The following is a 14,879-nucleotide window of genomic DNA, read 5'->3' as shown; positions in this document are numbered from 1 at the left end:
AAACTTTCCGCTTTTCAATAAGAAACAGACAAAAATAATAAAATCATTTTAATAATGACAAAGTATTTACAGCAGATTCAAACAGATTCCCATAATGCTTTGTTATACCTCAAATTAAATATTTTTCTATTTATAGCATTATTTCAGTTTAGTTTAAGCTTAACCACAGCTAAACAATGATGTAAAAAAATGTATTTAATTAGAAAACAAAATAAATCATCAATGTGCTTGTCTGGGAAATTAGTTCTTTGCTTAACAACTAATGATCTTTATGTTTCGGTCCTGTAAACAATCATTTACCTAAAGTTTTTGGAAATCTTAAAACACTAAAATTGATTTTAGACTGTTTTAAATTGCGATTTACCACATACAGCACCACATAGAGGGACCTCCACTAATATTGGCACACTTGGTAAATATATGGAAAGATTGCACTGAAAATATTTTGCTTAAAATATTATAACTTTTTTTAAATCTGAAGATTCTTAATCTGGCAACCCAGAATTCACCCATTGTGTTGAATAGTTAAGTTTGGCCAGCGTGTTTTTTCATGGCTTTACCACTTTAAATTTCTCATCACACAGGTGTGATAAAAATTTTAAGTTAGAGTATATACTTTTTTGGCACAAAAATAGTTAAGTTTTTATTCATCTTTTGACTGCCAAGGGTGCCAATATTAATGAAAAGTCTATGCAAAGTCTCATAATCAAACACTATCCTTTACATTTTGTCACTTGGAATTATAAGGTTCAATCTGCATCGGCATCAGCTTTAAAATTTTTGCTGTCCATAGCGAACAGTATGTGTGTAACAATTGTTTTTAAAATAAAAAGTCTTAAAATGTAAACAACTTATAAAAAACATCCCATGATGTAAATAAGTTGTCATGTAATAAGAATATGGGAATAACTTTGATATGTGAATAATTTTGACAAAAATGTCAGATAGAACCTTATAATTCTAAGGTGATGATTTGTCCATCCTCAGTCGTGCTCATCTGGGAAGGCTGTGGTGGTGCATAGTGTTTTCTCCATCAGTGGGAGGATCTTCAGCGTGTGAAGGGGAGGAGCTTAGCCTTGGTGGGTGGGGCTTGCGCGTTAAGCTACCCGGATATATTGGACAAGACAGGGGTGGACTGAATGTCCCGTGAGGGGTCGGTGGAGGAGACGGCACAGGGGTGCGTGGGTATCTTCTTCCTGAATGCATATAAGCATCTGGAGATTGTGAGGAAGGAGGAGGAGCCATGTTGGGGTAACAAGGTGGACTGAGAGGATCAATAGGGTTGATATAATTACCAGAAGACTCATCTGTTCCCCCAGGGAAATCCTAAAAAATAATAATAAAAAAATTAAACAACAACAGTCATAAAATAATCATCAGCATAATAATTAAAGATTAGTCTTACCGTTTCATTGAGAACATACAATCCACCTGGATTCCGACGATTATGGTAATTTCTAGCAGGCACAATATCAACTACTGTAAAAAAAGTATTTTTCAAGATTTAATTAAAATTCATATGTAACAATCAAGCATTAAATTAATATTGGTTATAACAGCTGGCTAAATTAAAATGTAAAAGTACAGTAATTTTTGTATTGATATAAAAGTGGCTTTGGGCTTATACTGACACCTAGTGGGGTGGATGCAGCATAACACAAAAATAAGGTCATTGTAGATATCCTATGAAGAGTTCAGAAGCAAGAACCTTTAAATCAGGGGTCACCAACCTTTATAAAACTGAGAGCTATCTCTTGGGTACCGATTAATGTGGAGGGCTACCAGTTTGATAAACACTTCTCAAATAACACATTTGCTCAATTTACTTTTAATTATACTTTATGTTTTTGGTAATAATTAATAATATTCATCCAGGTGAAGACACTGATCATGCTAATGATTCTCACAAAAGTTATCAACAATGATTTAACAGGGTAGGAAATACCCTGTATTTAATGTATCAACACTTTATTTTTATATATCTCTGCAAATATTTACATTTTAAAATGATTACCTCTATATTAGATGAAGAAGCTTACTGGTAAGTGGTGCTATGGTGAGCTATTTTTAGAACAGGCCTGCGGGCAACACATGTGATCCTCGTGGGCTACCTGGTGCCCGAGGGCACCATGTTGGTGACCCCTGCTTTAAATGCTGTCTGAATGTCTTCCTAAAATGAGCATTTTTCTCAGCCTCCTCTGTTTATGTTCAGTTATTTCATTTTAAAGGTAACAAAAAGAACCTATTTGTCACTATAAAAGTAAAATATACTTTTGTGTGAGTCCACACACAGGAGTCAGAGCAAAATGTAAAATGTTTTGCATCTAAACTCTTCATATATCTTTATGATCAGTGATGAAAAATACGACAAAACTGAAATAAAAAAGGTAATATAATGTTATATTATATATTATATTATATATTTAAAAAAATAAAATCACATGAGGATATTTTATTATTAAAACAATCTAAATTTCAATCGAAAATGTAATTGTATTTTATATCATTCCAAGGCACTATTGTTTGTGCCTCTTTTTATTATTAACTGTATTAATACAGTACACAATTATACATAAAATGTTCAAATAAAGTAAACCAAAGACAGTTTCAACATAAGCGTTACCCTCATGACTGCCGTTGCTCTGCTCGGCTACACTTTGTCTGGCAAGCTGTTCCCTTTTTCTAAAGATAAAATAACCACATAATTTAATTAACAACACATCAAACGCAACAATATAATATTTCATAATAATATAATATTCTAATATTAATCTAGTCCACTAACACAATCCTAAATATGTAAAAGCTAAGTTCTCTCATCAGTCGTTTTGCTCTTTGTTTTCCATCCGATCTTTGCACCTTTAACCTCCTAACATTTGAAGCACAAAGGCTTTCCTCAGAAGAACAGTACGAGTGTCTGTGATTTATTGTGTCTTACTTTACAGCTATCAAAGAGACTGCTTAAATACAATAGGGATGGTACTTTTTGGAGGGTTTCCAGCAGGCGCACACAGTCACCAGGGTGATGAGTAAGAAAATGCCTCCTGTCGAGAGGATGATATAGAGAGAACTCCGTCCTGCACAAATTAAAAGGAGAATACAGGGTGACATAGTATTTCTTTCCTCTCCAAAAACACAAACAGTGCTCTGAAGGACTAAACCGCTCTTTAGGGCCAAATTAAGGAGAACTCAACTGGAAGATTGATTGCACAGGTTGCCAGGAATACCAAGTGCAGGAATGAATGGGGAGGTTTTGGGGGTTTAAAGGGTAGACTGTGCAGGGGAATGCAGGATCCTGCTGGGCTCAGAAATGAGTGGAGAAGTGGATGAGAGGATCAGAAACAATCTGCACCTTCATCAGTTCTTTTCATAAACATTCACAGCTGGATAGAATTCTTTTAAGTTAACTTTTGTCGTTGTTTACTCACCCTTATGTTGTTCTGAACTTGTACTTAGTAGTTCTGTGTTATTTTTCTGGGAGTTTTTTTCATTAGGGCTGCACAATATATCATTTCAGCATCAATATCCCAACATGATCAATAACAATAGTCACATCGCAGAATTTGCAGTGTTGAGTTAGTATTATAATTCATCATTTGCATGTGTTTTTGATGCTTGTGATTCTATAATGATTTTAAAAGCATCCAGGTATAAGAAACTGTACCATTTGTGACCTTAACTATGATTCATTTCATTGAATTATTTTTATTTTTATCATTCCATTTCTGAACTTGAACACTTGGGGAAATGTTTAAAATGATAAAATGATACACTTTATTTCAATTGTATCTTTTTCTTAATTGTATTTATAGATTGTTATGCATGAAGATACTCACAACACATGCAAATACAGAAATGCACTGCAAATAGCACAGAACAGTGGTTCCCAAATAATCAAAAATCTAATTCATTTTATTAAACTATTATAATTACTATATTTTATCCATAACCTATAGAATATAAAAATTAATAGTTACATTTAGAAAAAAATAAAATACAAATAAAAAGCCATCAGCCTTTCATTTTTTTTCATTGGTTTGCGACTCCCAAGGGTGAATACTTTATATTAAAGTCACATGCAACAGATTGGTTTTATGGCATGAGGTTAAACTTTCCGACACCTTTACGACTCACATACATTAAAAAAGGCCATGACTGAATATGGAGGAAGTCCTTAGAGTGACGTTCTCCAAAATTAAATAAAGAAGAGACGACTGGTGTGTATAACCACCTCAGAGGATATTGGCGGTCACGAATCACTGGCATTGATATTTTGGGGGTCGCAGACTGAAAAGTTTGGGAAACACTGGCATAAACCCTAACAAAAATGTGTCAGGGACACCAAAAACTTTATAGGTTGTCATCTCTGACTAAACACAAGCATGAAAATACTCACAACAGATGCAAATAGAGAAACACACTGCAAGTAGCACATACAACAATAAAACGTGTTGGGAGACCCCAAAATTGTTATAGATTGTTTCTTAGATTTTATGGAGATGCATTCCCACTTTAGAGTCATTGCACTCGTTCTAAAATTATAATTCTTTTCCAGATAGCGATATTAAGTCAAATGGTAAGCTTGTATTCATATTGCTATATATATATATATATATTGCAATGTTACATTTTTCCAATATCATGCAGCCCTAGTGTTAATTACTGTCTACTACAGAAAGTGTTACTTTTTTACTATTAACTGGTATTTACTTACATTTAAAAATGACTTTTTTTAGTTTTCTTATTTATTTTAGTGTTTTTGTATCACTTCTTTTTATTATTTAATTGTTTTAATTGAAATTAAATAAATATATTAACTAACCAATAATATACATTAAATAAAGTTTTTTAAATTATTTAGATTAACCATGAAAATTATTTATTAATTAGCATAAATTTAAATGAACTTAAACAAAATTAAATTAAAAGTCTTGATTGTATGTTTAAGACACAAAAAAGCAAAATATAATTAGCACAATCTTATTATTTCAACCTTTTAAAATTATAATTTATATTTTTTTATATTCTAAATTATATTTTTCATGTTTGATTCATTTATTTGTCAATTTTTACATTTTAAAGCTCAATTTCCAAAGGAATTACAAAAAAAAAAAACAAGTTGCACACTGAATTTAAGCAATTTGAAGCAATAGCCTAGCGGTTAGCATGCCGACAAATGAAGCAGTAGCATTTCAGGGCGTCCTGAGTTCGAATTGCGGCTTGAGGAGATTTCCCACCCCTACCCATCTCTCACACTTCGCTTTCTGTCTGATTACTGTCCTATCTAAAAAAGGCCAAAAATAAATTTCTTAAATTTGTAAAAAAAAAAAAAAAAAAATCAGTCATAAGGCACTCGAAACATGTGGAAAAAAATATTTAAAAGCCTTTATTCACATGACAAATCCTTAAAAAAAACTTACGCGTTTTGGCAAAGAACAGGTATCCTGACAGGTAGTTTTTTTAAGGATTAGCCATGTGAATAAAGGCTTTTTAATATCTTTCGAGTGCCTTGGACTGATTTTTGCTGTTTAATCTGATTAATCTCTTACCCAAAGAGCACCGGCACATTATTTAAGCTACCCCTGAGCACTTTTTGTTTTATTTTGGGATATCTACACAACTATGTTCAACTTTGAAAATGTTTTTTTACAGTATACTAAAATTGCTTGTAACATTTTTACTTTCAGTTGATAATAACAAAACTTCTGAGTTTGACATCTGTTGTTTTTATTGCAGATTTTATTGCTGTCTACGATCTTTCCTTTATATTTAGAAGCACTTTAAGGTGATTAAATAACAGAAGAATTTACTCTGTGGATCTCTTCAAACCTCTAAACTCTTGTTCCACATAATTTTTTTTGTTAAGTGCACAATGTTTACATTGATATATTTACATGTAACTAAATTGCTAACATTCCCTCTTTCCCCTCACAAATCCTTACATAATAATTGCAAAACACTTTTCATCTTGTCATCTTTTTATGTTTTTTTTTTTTAATTATTGTTTTTTCATCTTCAGAATCGTAGTTCATGTGTAAAGGTGGAGTTTCATCACCTACTGTAGACAGTGAGTTTGACCGGCATGCTCTTCATGCTGCTGATGGGGTTCTCCACCCTACAGCTGTATACATCATCATCTGACATCATTACACGCGAGATGGTCAGCACCTTCTGGTCATGTGACAACAGCAGACGAGAGTCATTGGTTAGAGATTTGCCACCCTTCAGCCAGCTATAGGTGGGTTTGGTGCCGCTTTCATGAGTGCAGTTGAGTATGAAGAACTCGGTCAGCTCCAGGACAGACGAGGCCACCATGTGTATAAATGGTCTGGACACTGGAACTGAAAAAACAGCATGACATAGACAAAGAAAGTCAGTAGCAGTTTTTTGGTATGCTTCACGTAATTAGGGCCTCATAACAAAAAAGCATCAAATCACACTCACCAAGGTCAGAAATGAAGCAGAACATGGAGCAATATGGAATATAGGAATATATAGCAATATACCAAAATGTAACAGTTTTGCAGTAACATATCAAAAAGAGTGCCATTTTTCTGAACATCAGCACACTGGTTGATCTCAATAAGCTTTTTGCTTTATTCAACTAATTTAATAGTTCCAAACAACACAGTAAACCATTGTGCAATTCTTACATGTTTGATTTACATGTTTGCTTTTATGTTTGTTTATATAGCTACTATTTTCATTTATAGCACTTCATTTTTACATCTCATTTAAATAAACTATGAACAGCAGCTTCGCTATTTATTTCCTTTATTCTCTATTTCCACCTGCGAATACTCATCCCAAGGCCCCATTATGCAGCGCCATTGATGCGATCCAAGACCTGTGAAGAATTTATGCCAAGGGATCCATAATCCTGGACTATCCTGAACTGATGCTGTGGTGGTCATGGAGGAGCGGAGAGCATGAGACTGATTCCTGAAAGACTACAGTGACAGACGAGTCTCTGCATTGAACTTGTGGGCCAGCCTGATGGACATCCAGCGTTCTCCAGCTTCTGGCACCTAGACTGCAGCTCTACACAAGAAGTTTGGCCTGATGAGAAATGGTCGTGCTCAACTGAGCCTGGTTTCTCTCTAGGTTTTTTTTTCCTTCACTTCATCAATTGGTGAAGTTTTTTCCTCGCCACTGTTGCCACTGGCCTACTTAGTTGGGACTTGTGGAGCTGCGCATTGATGAATTTGCTCTTCAGTGTTTGCATATTATAAGACCATGAAAGTGTTTTTTGACCTTGCATGCATATCAGTATATTGTTGGAGATTCATATAACCGAAATATGACCCTTTTTCATATATAATATGGGCTCTTTAAGCTGCTTTGACACAATCTACATTGTAAAAGCGCTATACAAATAAACATAAATTAAATTGAATTCTGAACAACATAATGTTTTTTACAGAAGAAATCTGCTTTTTTAACTACTCATTTTAATGATTGACTTGTTTACTCATTCATGAAAACAGTTAATGCATCTGAATTCTCATACTGTCTGTGAGGACAATACATAATAATTTAAACTTACTGACCATTAAAAAGTACATTCTAAGTAGTATGAATATGGGAATGAAGTTTGGAAGTTTTGTGCACAGACACCATCAGACGCCATCGTTGGCATACTTACTATTATAATTTTTAAAATTTCGTTTCTGTTTGATCGTTCCCTGGACTTGAATGGCCATTTGTTGGCCACTTGTTTCACTCATGTTTATTGTTATAACTTTTAACAGAATGAGCTATTATCAAAATTCTTTTTTCCAACCCAGGTGGGCCCCAGTTGGGCGAATCCAGGTGGGCTTCACGTGGTGCCCCCCCGGCTCATCAACTTTTTGGTACATTCCCCATATGCACGGAACCCAACTCGCAACAATCTTCATACCCGCTCCCCACTTTTCAGTTTGCGCGCACCTTACCCCCCGCTTTTCCACCGCTTTTGGCCTCAGGACTGCTTTGCTCATTCTGGCTCTGGACTGCTTTGCTCATTCTGGCTCTGGACTGTTTTGCTCATTCTGGCTCTGGATCGCTTTGCTCTTTCTGTCTTTGAAGTGCTTGGCCCCTACATTGCTGCTTGCAGCTATATTTTGTAAATGAATCTGCCCTTTTGAATGACTTGTTTTAATTAATTGAATTTAGTGAGTTGAAGTCGACTCACTCATAAAGAGGTTGTGTCTGTGTCTGTCATCATAAAAATGGTGTGAATAAAATTTGGACTGCTGAGACGGATAGAGTTTTAACAGACAAAGATAGGGACAAAGACACTAATCCTTCCTAAATTAGGCTATGTTTTAACTTTATTCATTAGCCAAAATCATTTCAAAGATTAAATACTGATTCAAATAATCACATTAATGAAATAATGAGAAAAGGAAAATGAGAGAAAGGATAAACGTTAATCCTTGCTGGGACAGATATGAAGGCAGAAATGTGACACTGTCGTGATGCAATCTACCATTGTTATTTGCGTTGCTTGCTGTACAGAATTTGCAAATCCCCCTTAGCTTCATGGATTAATAAAGTTAATACTGTATGTCAGATGCACACTTCAGAAACTTAGTGGTTGTACAGTTTTTTCAATACTATGAATTTACAATGTATTACTCCTATTTGCACAATGATTTTGCATAGTATGAAGCCATTTAATGGAGTATTTGATTCAACGTGTGTAAGAGTCACAAGTGTGTTAAATTAACCATAGTAAACTCTTCCTTTGCATTCTTAATTTATGATTACAGTACACTTTCACTGATGTCCTTCTGTGGTTGAAACACTGTGACAACATGAGATGTGATACATTGCAGCAAGCTACAGTGTTTTTTAAAATATACTTACCCATGGTAATTTATAACTACAGAAAATAACCAGATTACCTGGATCCTGCCTTTACTAACCGCAAGTAAAGCAATATGAAAATGCAACTGGATGGTAATTTAATTTTTTCTTCAATGTACGATTGCCTATTTTCCTGTGATATATAAAGAAAGTCCTGTCCAAGGAAAAACAGTTTGCTTTAAAGGGATAGTTCACCCAAAAATGAAAATCATCAATCATTATTTACTTATTCTTTACTTGGTTCAAACCTGTTTAAGCTTTTTTTGTTGTTGTTGTTTTAAACACGAAGGAAGATATTTTGAAAAATGTTGGACACCTGTAATCATTGACTTGCACAGTATTTATTTTTCTTACTGTGAATGTTAACAGGTTTCCAACATAAGTTAAAATATCTTCTTTTGTGTTCAACAGTAACAAACTCAAAGTGGTATAAGTGATGGATGTGTGAGTAAATGATGGATGAATTTTCATATTTGGATGAACTATACCTTTAATCGCAAATAAAGTATTATACTGTATATACTTTATATTTTATAATAATAGCAGTCAAATGTTATCTTATGAGGAGGATAAAATGAAAATATATGTGTCTTACTATCCACAGTGAGGTTGACGTGCCTCTCCCCAGTGAAGGTGTCATCAGTGATGGAGATCTCCACTTCATAGGAGCCCTCATCAGACAGCCGCAGGTTATGCAGGAGCAGGGAGCCGTTCTCATACAGGAGGATTCGGCCACGGTATTCAGGTCTCAAGTTCCCAATGATGTCAGTTCCAATAGACTGGACCACAGTGACGGGTTTGTCCCTCTTCAGCTGCCATTTAATGACAGGATGGTCTAAACTGGTGCTGGTGTAGGTCACCGAGAGAAGAGCCGAGCCTCCTAGTGTTCCTCGCACTACAGGAGACGGGCTGCTGATGTTTACTCCACCTACATCTAGTATGAATAGGAAAATTACTAAATGACATATTACCGTGAAACTCAATCTTTTTTTGAAAAAACTCAATTTTACTTGATAAGACCTCAGTATGCTAGCTATTTCATTAGAGGCCACTGGTTTTAATTAGTTTTGCCTGTATGTTTTTTTTTTTAAAACTCAAACATATGTATGTATGAGTGTGTGTGTGGACTATCCTGTCGCAAAATGCAGCGAAAAGTCCTACATGGGGGTTATAGTTTGCTCTAGGTGTTTACATGTCTGTCTGCACTTCAAATATGTCACTAAAATAGGAAAACTCCACCTGTCTTACTTCGATTAGGGTTTATTTCCAATATGACTTTACTCGCATTAAGGCAATCAAAAATCTGTTAACGCGGTAGACTCTTGATCAGAGTTTTCTCTTAATCGTATTAAATTCTGAGTATTCATGTACATATAAACGTACTTACTCATGAATGACAAAAAACTATGTTTCAGCTAAAAGTTTTTCTTTAATGTTCCTCTGTGATTTTTTTTTTCTAGTTCTCCGTTGTCTTAGAGAGAGTAGACTGACAGCAATTATGTATTTTTGGTGAACGATCTCTTTAAATTAGTGTTAAATACTAATGTATTTAAACATTGATGGTAACAATCTTAAAATACACAAACGTGTTGTAATAAAACAGTAAGATGTTAAATTTACTATTTAAAAACTGTCCTATAATAAATACTAATTTAAAGAAACTATTTAGACATTCAATAAAATTGTACTCCTATTCTATTACTTTACTAATTTTACTATAATTAAGAACTACACTGTTGTCACAATCACCAGCAATCTAGGCCTTGCAGATCGTTGAAAGACATGCACCGGGACTACAATTCTGCCACTAAACTGCACTATATTCCCCACCAGGCACCTCACTCACACACCAGTTCCGGATCAGCCCTGATTACTTGCACACAGCTGTAGATCATGAAGACTCATCACATGGACTCATGGACTATATTCAAACCTAACACACACACAGTGCTGAGTCTTGTTTGTCTGTAACTTTAGAAAGAGTTTGACTAATCTGTAAAAAATCTTGCGTTTGGACACTCACCTCTGTTGTCACCTTAAATACTTGTGTTCCACATAATTCCTTAAAGTCATTAAATTTTTAAAAACTATTTTAAGCAAATTGAACATACAAGCAAAATTTTTGTTTGATTGAATATAAAATACTACCTAAAAAAGTATCACAATAATTCTTACATTAACAACAAATAATAATAAAACAAAAAAATAAAACATCTTATTTTTTAGTCAGGTTTTACTGTTGGAACTGCTTACATAGAGTTGAAGTTAGAATTATTAGCCCCTTGTTTAATCTTTTCCCAATTTCTGTTTAACAGAGAGAGAAGATTTTTTAAAACTAATTTCTAAACATTATAGTTTTAATAACTCATCTCTAATAACTGATTTATTTTCTCTTTGCCATGATGATAGTAAAAAATATTTGACTAGATATTTTGCAAGACACTTCTATACAGCTTACAGTCACATTTAAAGGCTTAACTAGGTTAATTAGGTTAACCAGGCAGGTTAGGGTAATTAGGCAAGTTATTGTATAACGATGGTTTGTTCTGTAGACTATTGAAAAAAAACAGCTTAAAGGGGCTAATAATTTTGACCTTAAAATGTTTTTACAAAATAAAATAAAAATGCTTTTATTCTAGCCAAAATAAAACAAATAAGAAAACATTTGATCAGACATACTGTGAAAATTTCTTTGCTCTGTTAGACATCATTTGGGAAATATTTAAAAAATATATATTCAAAGGGGCCTAATAATTCTGACTTTAACTGTATATACATAGCTTAAGTTCTGCAGCAAGCTACCTGCTGGTAAACAGCTTTGTGCTTATTGGTTCTGAGTGAGCCAACATGTCCTTGCTGTCTTTGCCAGGGCAGTGCGAGTCAGCATGGCATAGCTCAATCGCTGTGGCAACAGTTCTCAGTGCTGAGGGTTTGCCAGGATGAGCTAACAAAGCTGTGGATTGTAGACTCGTTTTCCTCCAATCAGAGGTTGCGGTGCCAGAGACATGCTCTTTTGTGGATGGGGGATGCAGACAGTGAGGCCCAGTGATTCTGCTAATCAAAGGCCTTCGAGAAAGACTGGGCTTTAGTTACGACATGTTCCTGCATTTGCACTCTTCCTTGGCACATTGCTACCTGATTTTAGGAAAATGTGATGAAGCTCATGCCAAAAAAGGTTTTCTTTTATGAAAAGTTTTTATTGTTTAGGTCATAACTCAAATGGATCTGTGGAAATGATTAAAATATTGTATTCTACATGCCAGGCCAGTAGTTGGCGGTGTCACTTAGTAAAGAATCACTATGAGTCTGTGTACATTTGTGCTGCGTCCCAATTCGCACACTATCCATCCTAAATAGTATTTGAAAATGGAATTAGTATGTCCCAATTTATGGTATGTTGAAAAGAGTATGCCAAAGGTTCCCGGATGGGAAAATTTGAAGTGTAGAAGTGTCCATACTCTATTTGCTGATATTGCCCACAATAAATTGTGCGTTGGACTTAAATTTGATAAGAGCTACAAATGTGGGTGAAAAGTGTAATAAACTACAAACATGGTGGATGCGTGAGACCAACCCTCAAGAGGCTTCTTGATGTTTGTATGACTGTTAATTAATATCTAGCCCATTGGAAATTATTTAAATCAAGATTGTGTTATTTTTCATCTGCAGGCACCAATACTAAACTTATATAAAGACGTATATGAACATTACCGTCTGAATGCGTAATTATCCAAACACCTGAGGAGATTTCTCTGCATGAAATAATCGTTAACGGAAGATTAACCTGCTTCTGGTTCTCCAATGAGGTAGGAAATTCAATATGAAAGAAATGTGGATGATGTGTAGATGACTGACAGGGCTCATAATTAAGCAACAAAACGATCTGTTAATGAAGATGTAGCATGTCCCATATACTTTTGCATACTCTTTTGTTACACTTTCAAAAATATATACCTTTTCTTCACAAAAAAGTACATACCTTTAGGGCTTAACATAAGTATACGAATTGGGACGCTGCAGTGGTCTTGTATTCTCGCTTTTTTGTTTTGGTTGTCAAGACATAATATCCATCCACATGACAAGAATATGTCTCAAAGTAGTTCACTTAGACATGGTACACTACTGTAAATGCTAAGTGGTCATGATTAGGGCCAGACAAAATCTGCAGACATTTTTTGCTATTTCTGCAGAGAATTTGCACAAGTAAATGAATAGATTCAATGATTGGCTAAAAATCTGCGGATTTCTCCGTGTGCAGATTCCATGTGGGCCTAGTCATAACTTACCGTTCAGTCAAATATGGGCAGATTTAATATTGGGTTAATTTTTTTTTCAATTAAATTTTAATTGCAACCTGTGGTTGGGTTTGTCCACATTTGACCCAATGTTGGATTACAACAACCCAGATTTTTTTAAGTGTATCATAAAAAAAAAAAAAACATTTTGAAACCCATTTTCAAAGTTTGTTTTTAGGCCCCCAAAATAAATGAACTGCCAAAACGCAAGAAATTTTTTGCTTTTTTCTTTAAAATTGGTGCAAAAAAGTAAATAATTGCAAGTTCCTTTGCTGCAATTGCAATCTATACATTCTTTCCTCAAAATTGTAACTTTGTCTCACATTTTAAGCTATAATTCTGAAAAAAAGCTTGAATTCAGAAATGAAAGATTAACATATAATTCAATTTGTCTGAAACAGCTCAGTATTGCATGATATAAACTCAGAAAATTCTGAAAATTAAAAAAAAACTTTTACAATTAAATTAACTTCTTTTAAATGTATCTAAAAACACATTGGCAATTATATCCAAAGCAATGCGCCCACATTTGATCAGTCCTTGCACTTTCCACGACTAGCACAGTGCTATACTTTGAACTACAAACAAGAAAGAATTTATGTAATATAAAGATCATTCCACTTGTCTTTAAACTTCCTTACTCTTGCAGTCCTACCTCTCCCACAATGTTTCTAAAAAAAACGAAAGCATTCAAAAACAACTTTCATTGGATGTCCTAATTAAACTTGACTGATCGCTCTATTTGTGATATGTGTCAATCGGCCACCCACAAACAAAACACGTTGAAAAGTAAAACTGACAACAGCGCACACTTTTTCTTGTCTTCTCCTTTGGAAAGTTTTCCCTCAACATGCACAGACGAAAAAGTCATGATGTTGTCTTACCTGCCAAGGAAAAGATGAAAAGCCACAGGAGAAGAAAGAGTGAAGGAATGGCTGTCTCTTTGCATGATGCCTCCCGCTCTGCCTTCATCTTGAGAGCAGCGCTGGGTTTCTCTCCCACACAATCAGCATGATTTGTCCACTCAGGGCACGTCTCTGAGAATGCAGACGGGACAGTGGCGGCTCTGAACCCCGCTCTCAGGACCCCAGCCTGAACAACAGCCCTATGTGCGATCATGTGTGTGTGTGCTTTGCTGGCTTTATAAGGTTCTCTCCACAGTGATTATTTTCAGGGCCCCTTTGTGTGTGGGCATTTGTGCATGTGTGTGCTGGTCTCCTCAGTAAAGGCACTGGGATGTGTCAGATGGTTGTTTTGTAGTTATAGCCGTTGCATGGCAGATCTGACTTGTCACACTTGACAAAATTATGTGTTAGAACATATTTATGTGACAAAATACACCAACAGTGTTGATTAAAAGAAAAACCCCGAAATACATTGTGTGAAAATGACTAAAACTGGTGCACTAGAGGATTTCAAATTCTGGGGACCCCAGGTGGCCAGGAGGACAAGTGTAAACGTCAACAGAGAATATCAGAGAATAAACATCTCTCTGTCTGTCTATATGTTTCCATTAAATTGCTTGATAAATAATAGATGGACAAAGGGATGGATAGATGAGTGAGTTAGTGAGTGGATAAAGTAATTGGATGAATGAATAGACGTACAGACATGGAAAGGCAAAGATTTAGGTGGATGAATGGATGAGTCAAGGGTTGGGTAGACAGAAAGATGGCAATAGATAAATGAATGAATGAGTTAGTGAGTGGGTGGTTGAATGGACAGATGGACGAA

The 14,879-nt window shown here is 34.9% G+C and overlaps 1 protein-coding gene across 3 annotated transcripts; it reads right to left on the bottom strand.

Moving 5' to 3' along the window:
• Positions 1-33: 33 nt before the first annotated feature.
• Positions 34-14,262, bottom strand: hepacama (hepatic and glial cell adhesion molecule a). 3 transcript variants are annotated; one of them, XR_015508198.1, is made up of 7 exons: positions 14,030-14,262; positions 9,446-9,784; positions 6,056-6,341; positions 2,984-3,077; positions 2,624-2,682; positions 1,406-1,479; positions 34-1,326 (listed from the first exon to the last, which is right to left on the bottom strand). XR_015508198.1 is itself a non-coding variant. In NM_001020690.1 (7 exon segments), coding segments are annotated over 7 exon segments (1,269 nt in total). In that variant the 5' UTR covers positions 14,118-14,204; the 3' UTR covers positions 34-993.
• Between the last annotated feature and the right edge of the window lie 617 nt (positions 14,263-14,879).

Source organism: Danio rerio, chromosome 15, assembly GCF_052040795.2.
Source record: "Danio rerio strain M-AB ecotype USA chromosome 15, GRCz13ab, whole genome shotgun sequence".
In the NCBI taxonomy this organism is placed as follows: domain Eukaryota; kingdom Metazoa; phylum Chordata; class Actinopteri; order Cypriniformes; family Danionidae; genus Danio; species Danio rerio.
The sequence above is the reverse complement of the archived record's forward strand: the minus strand, read 5'-3'. Positions and strand labels throughout refer to the sequence as shown.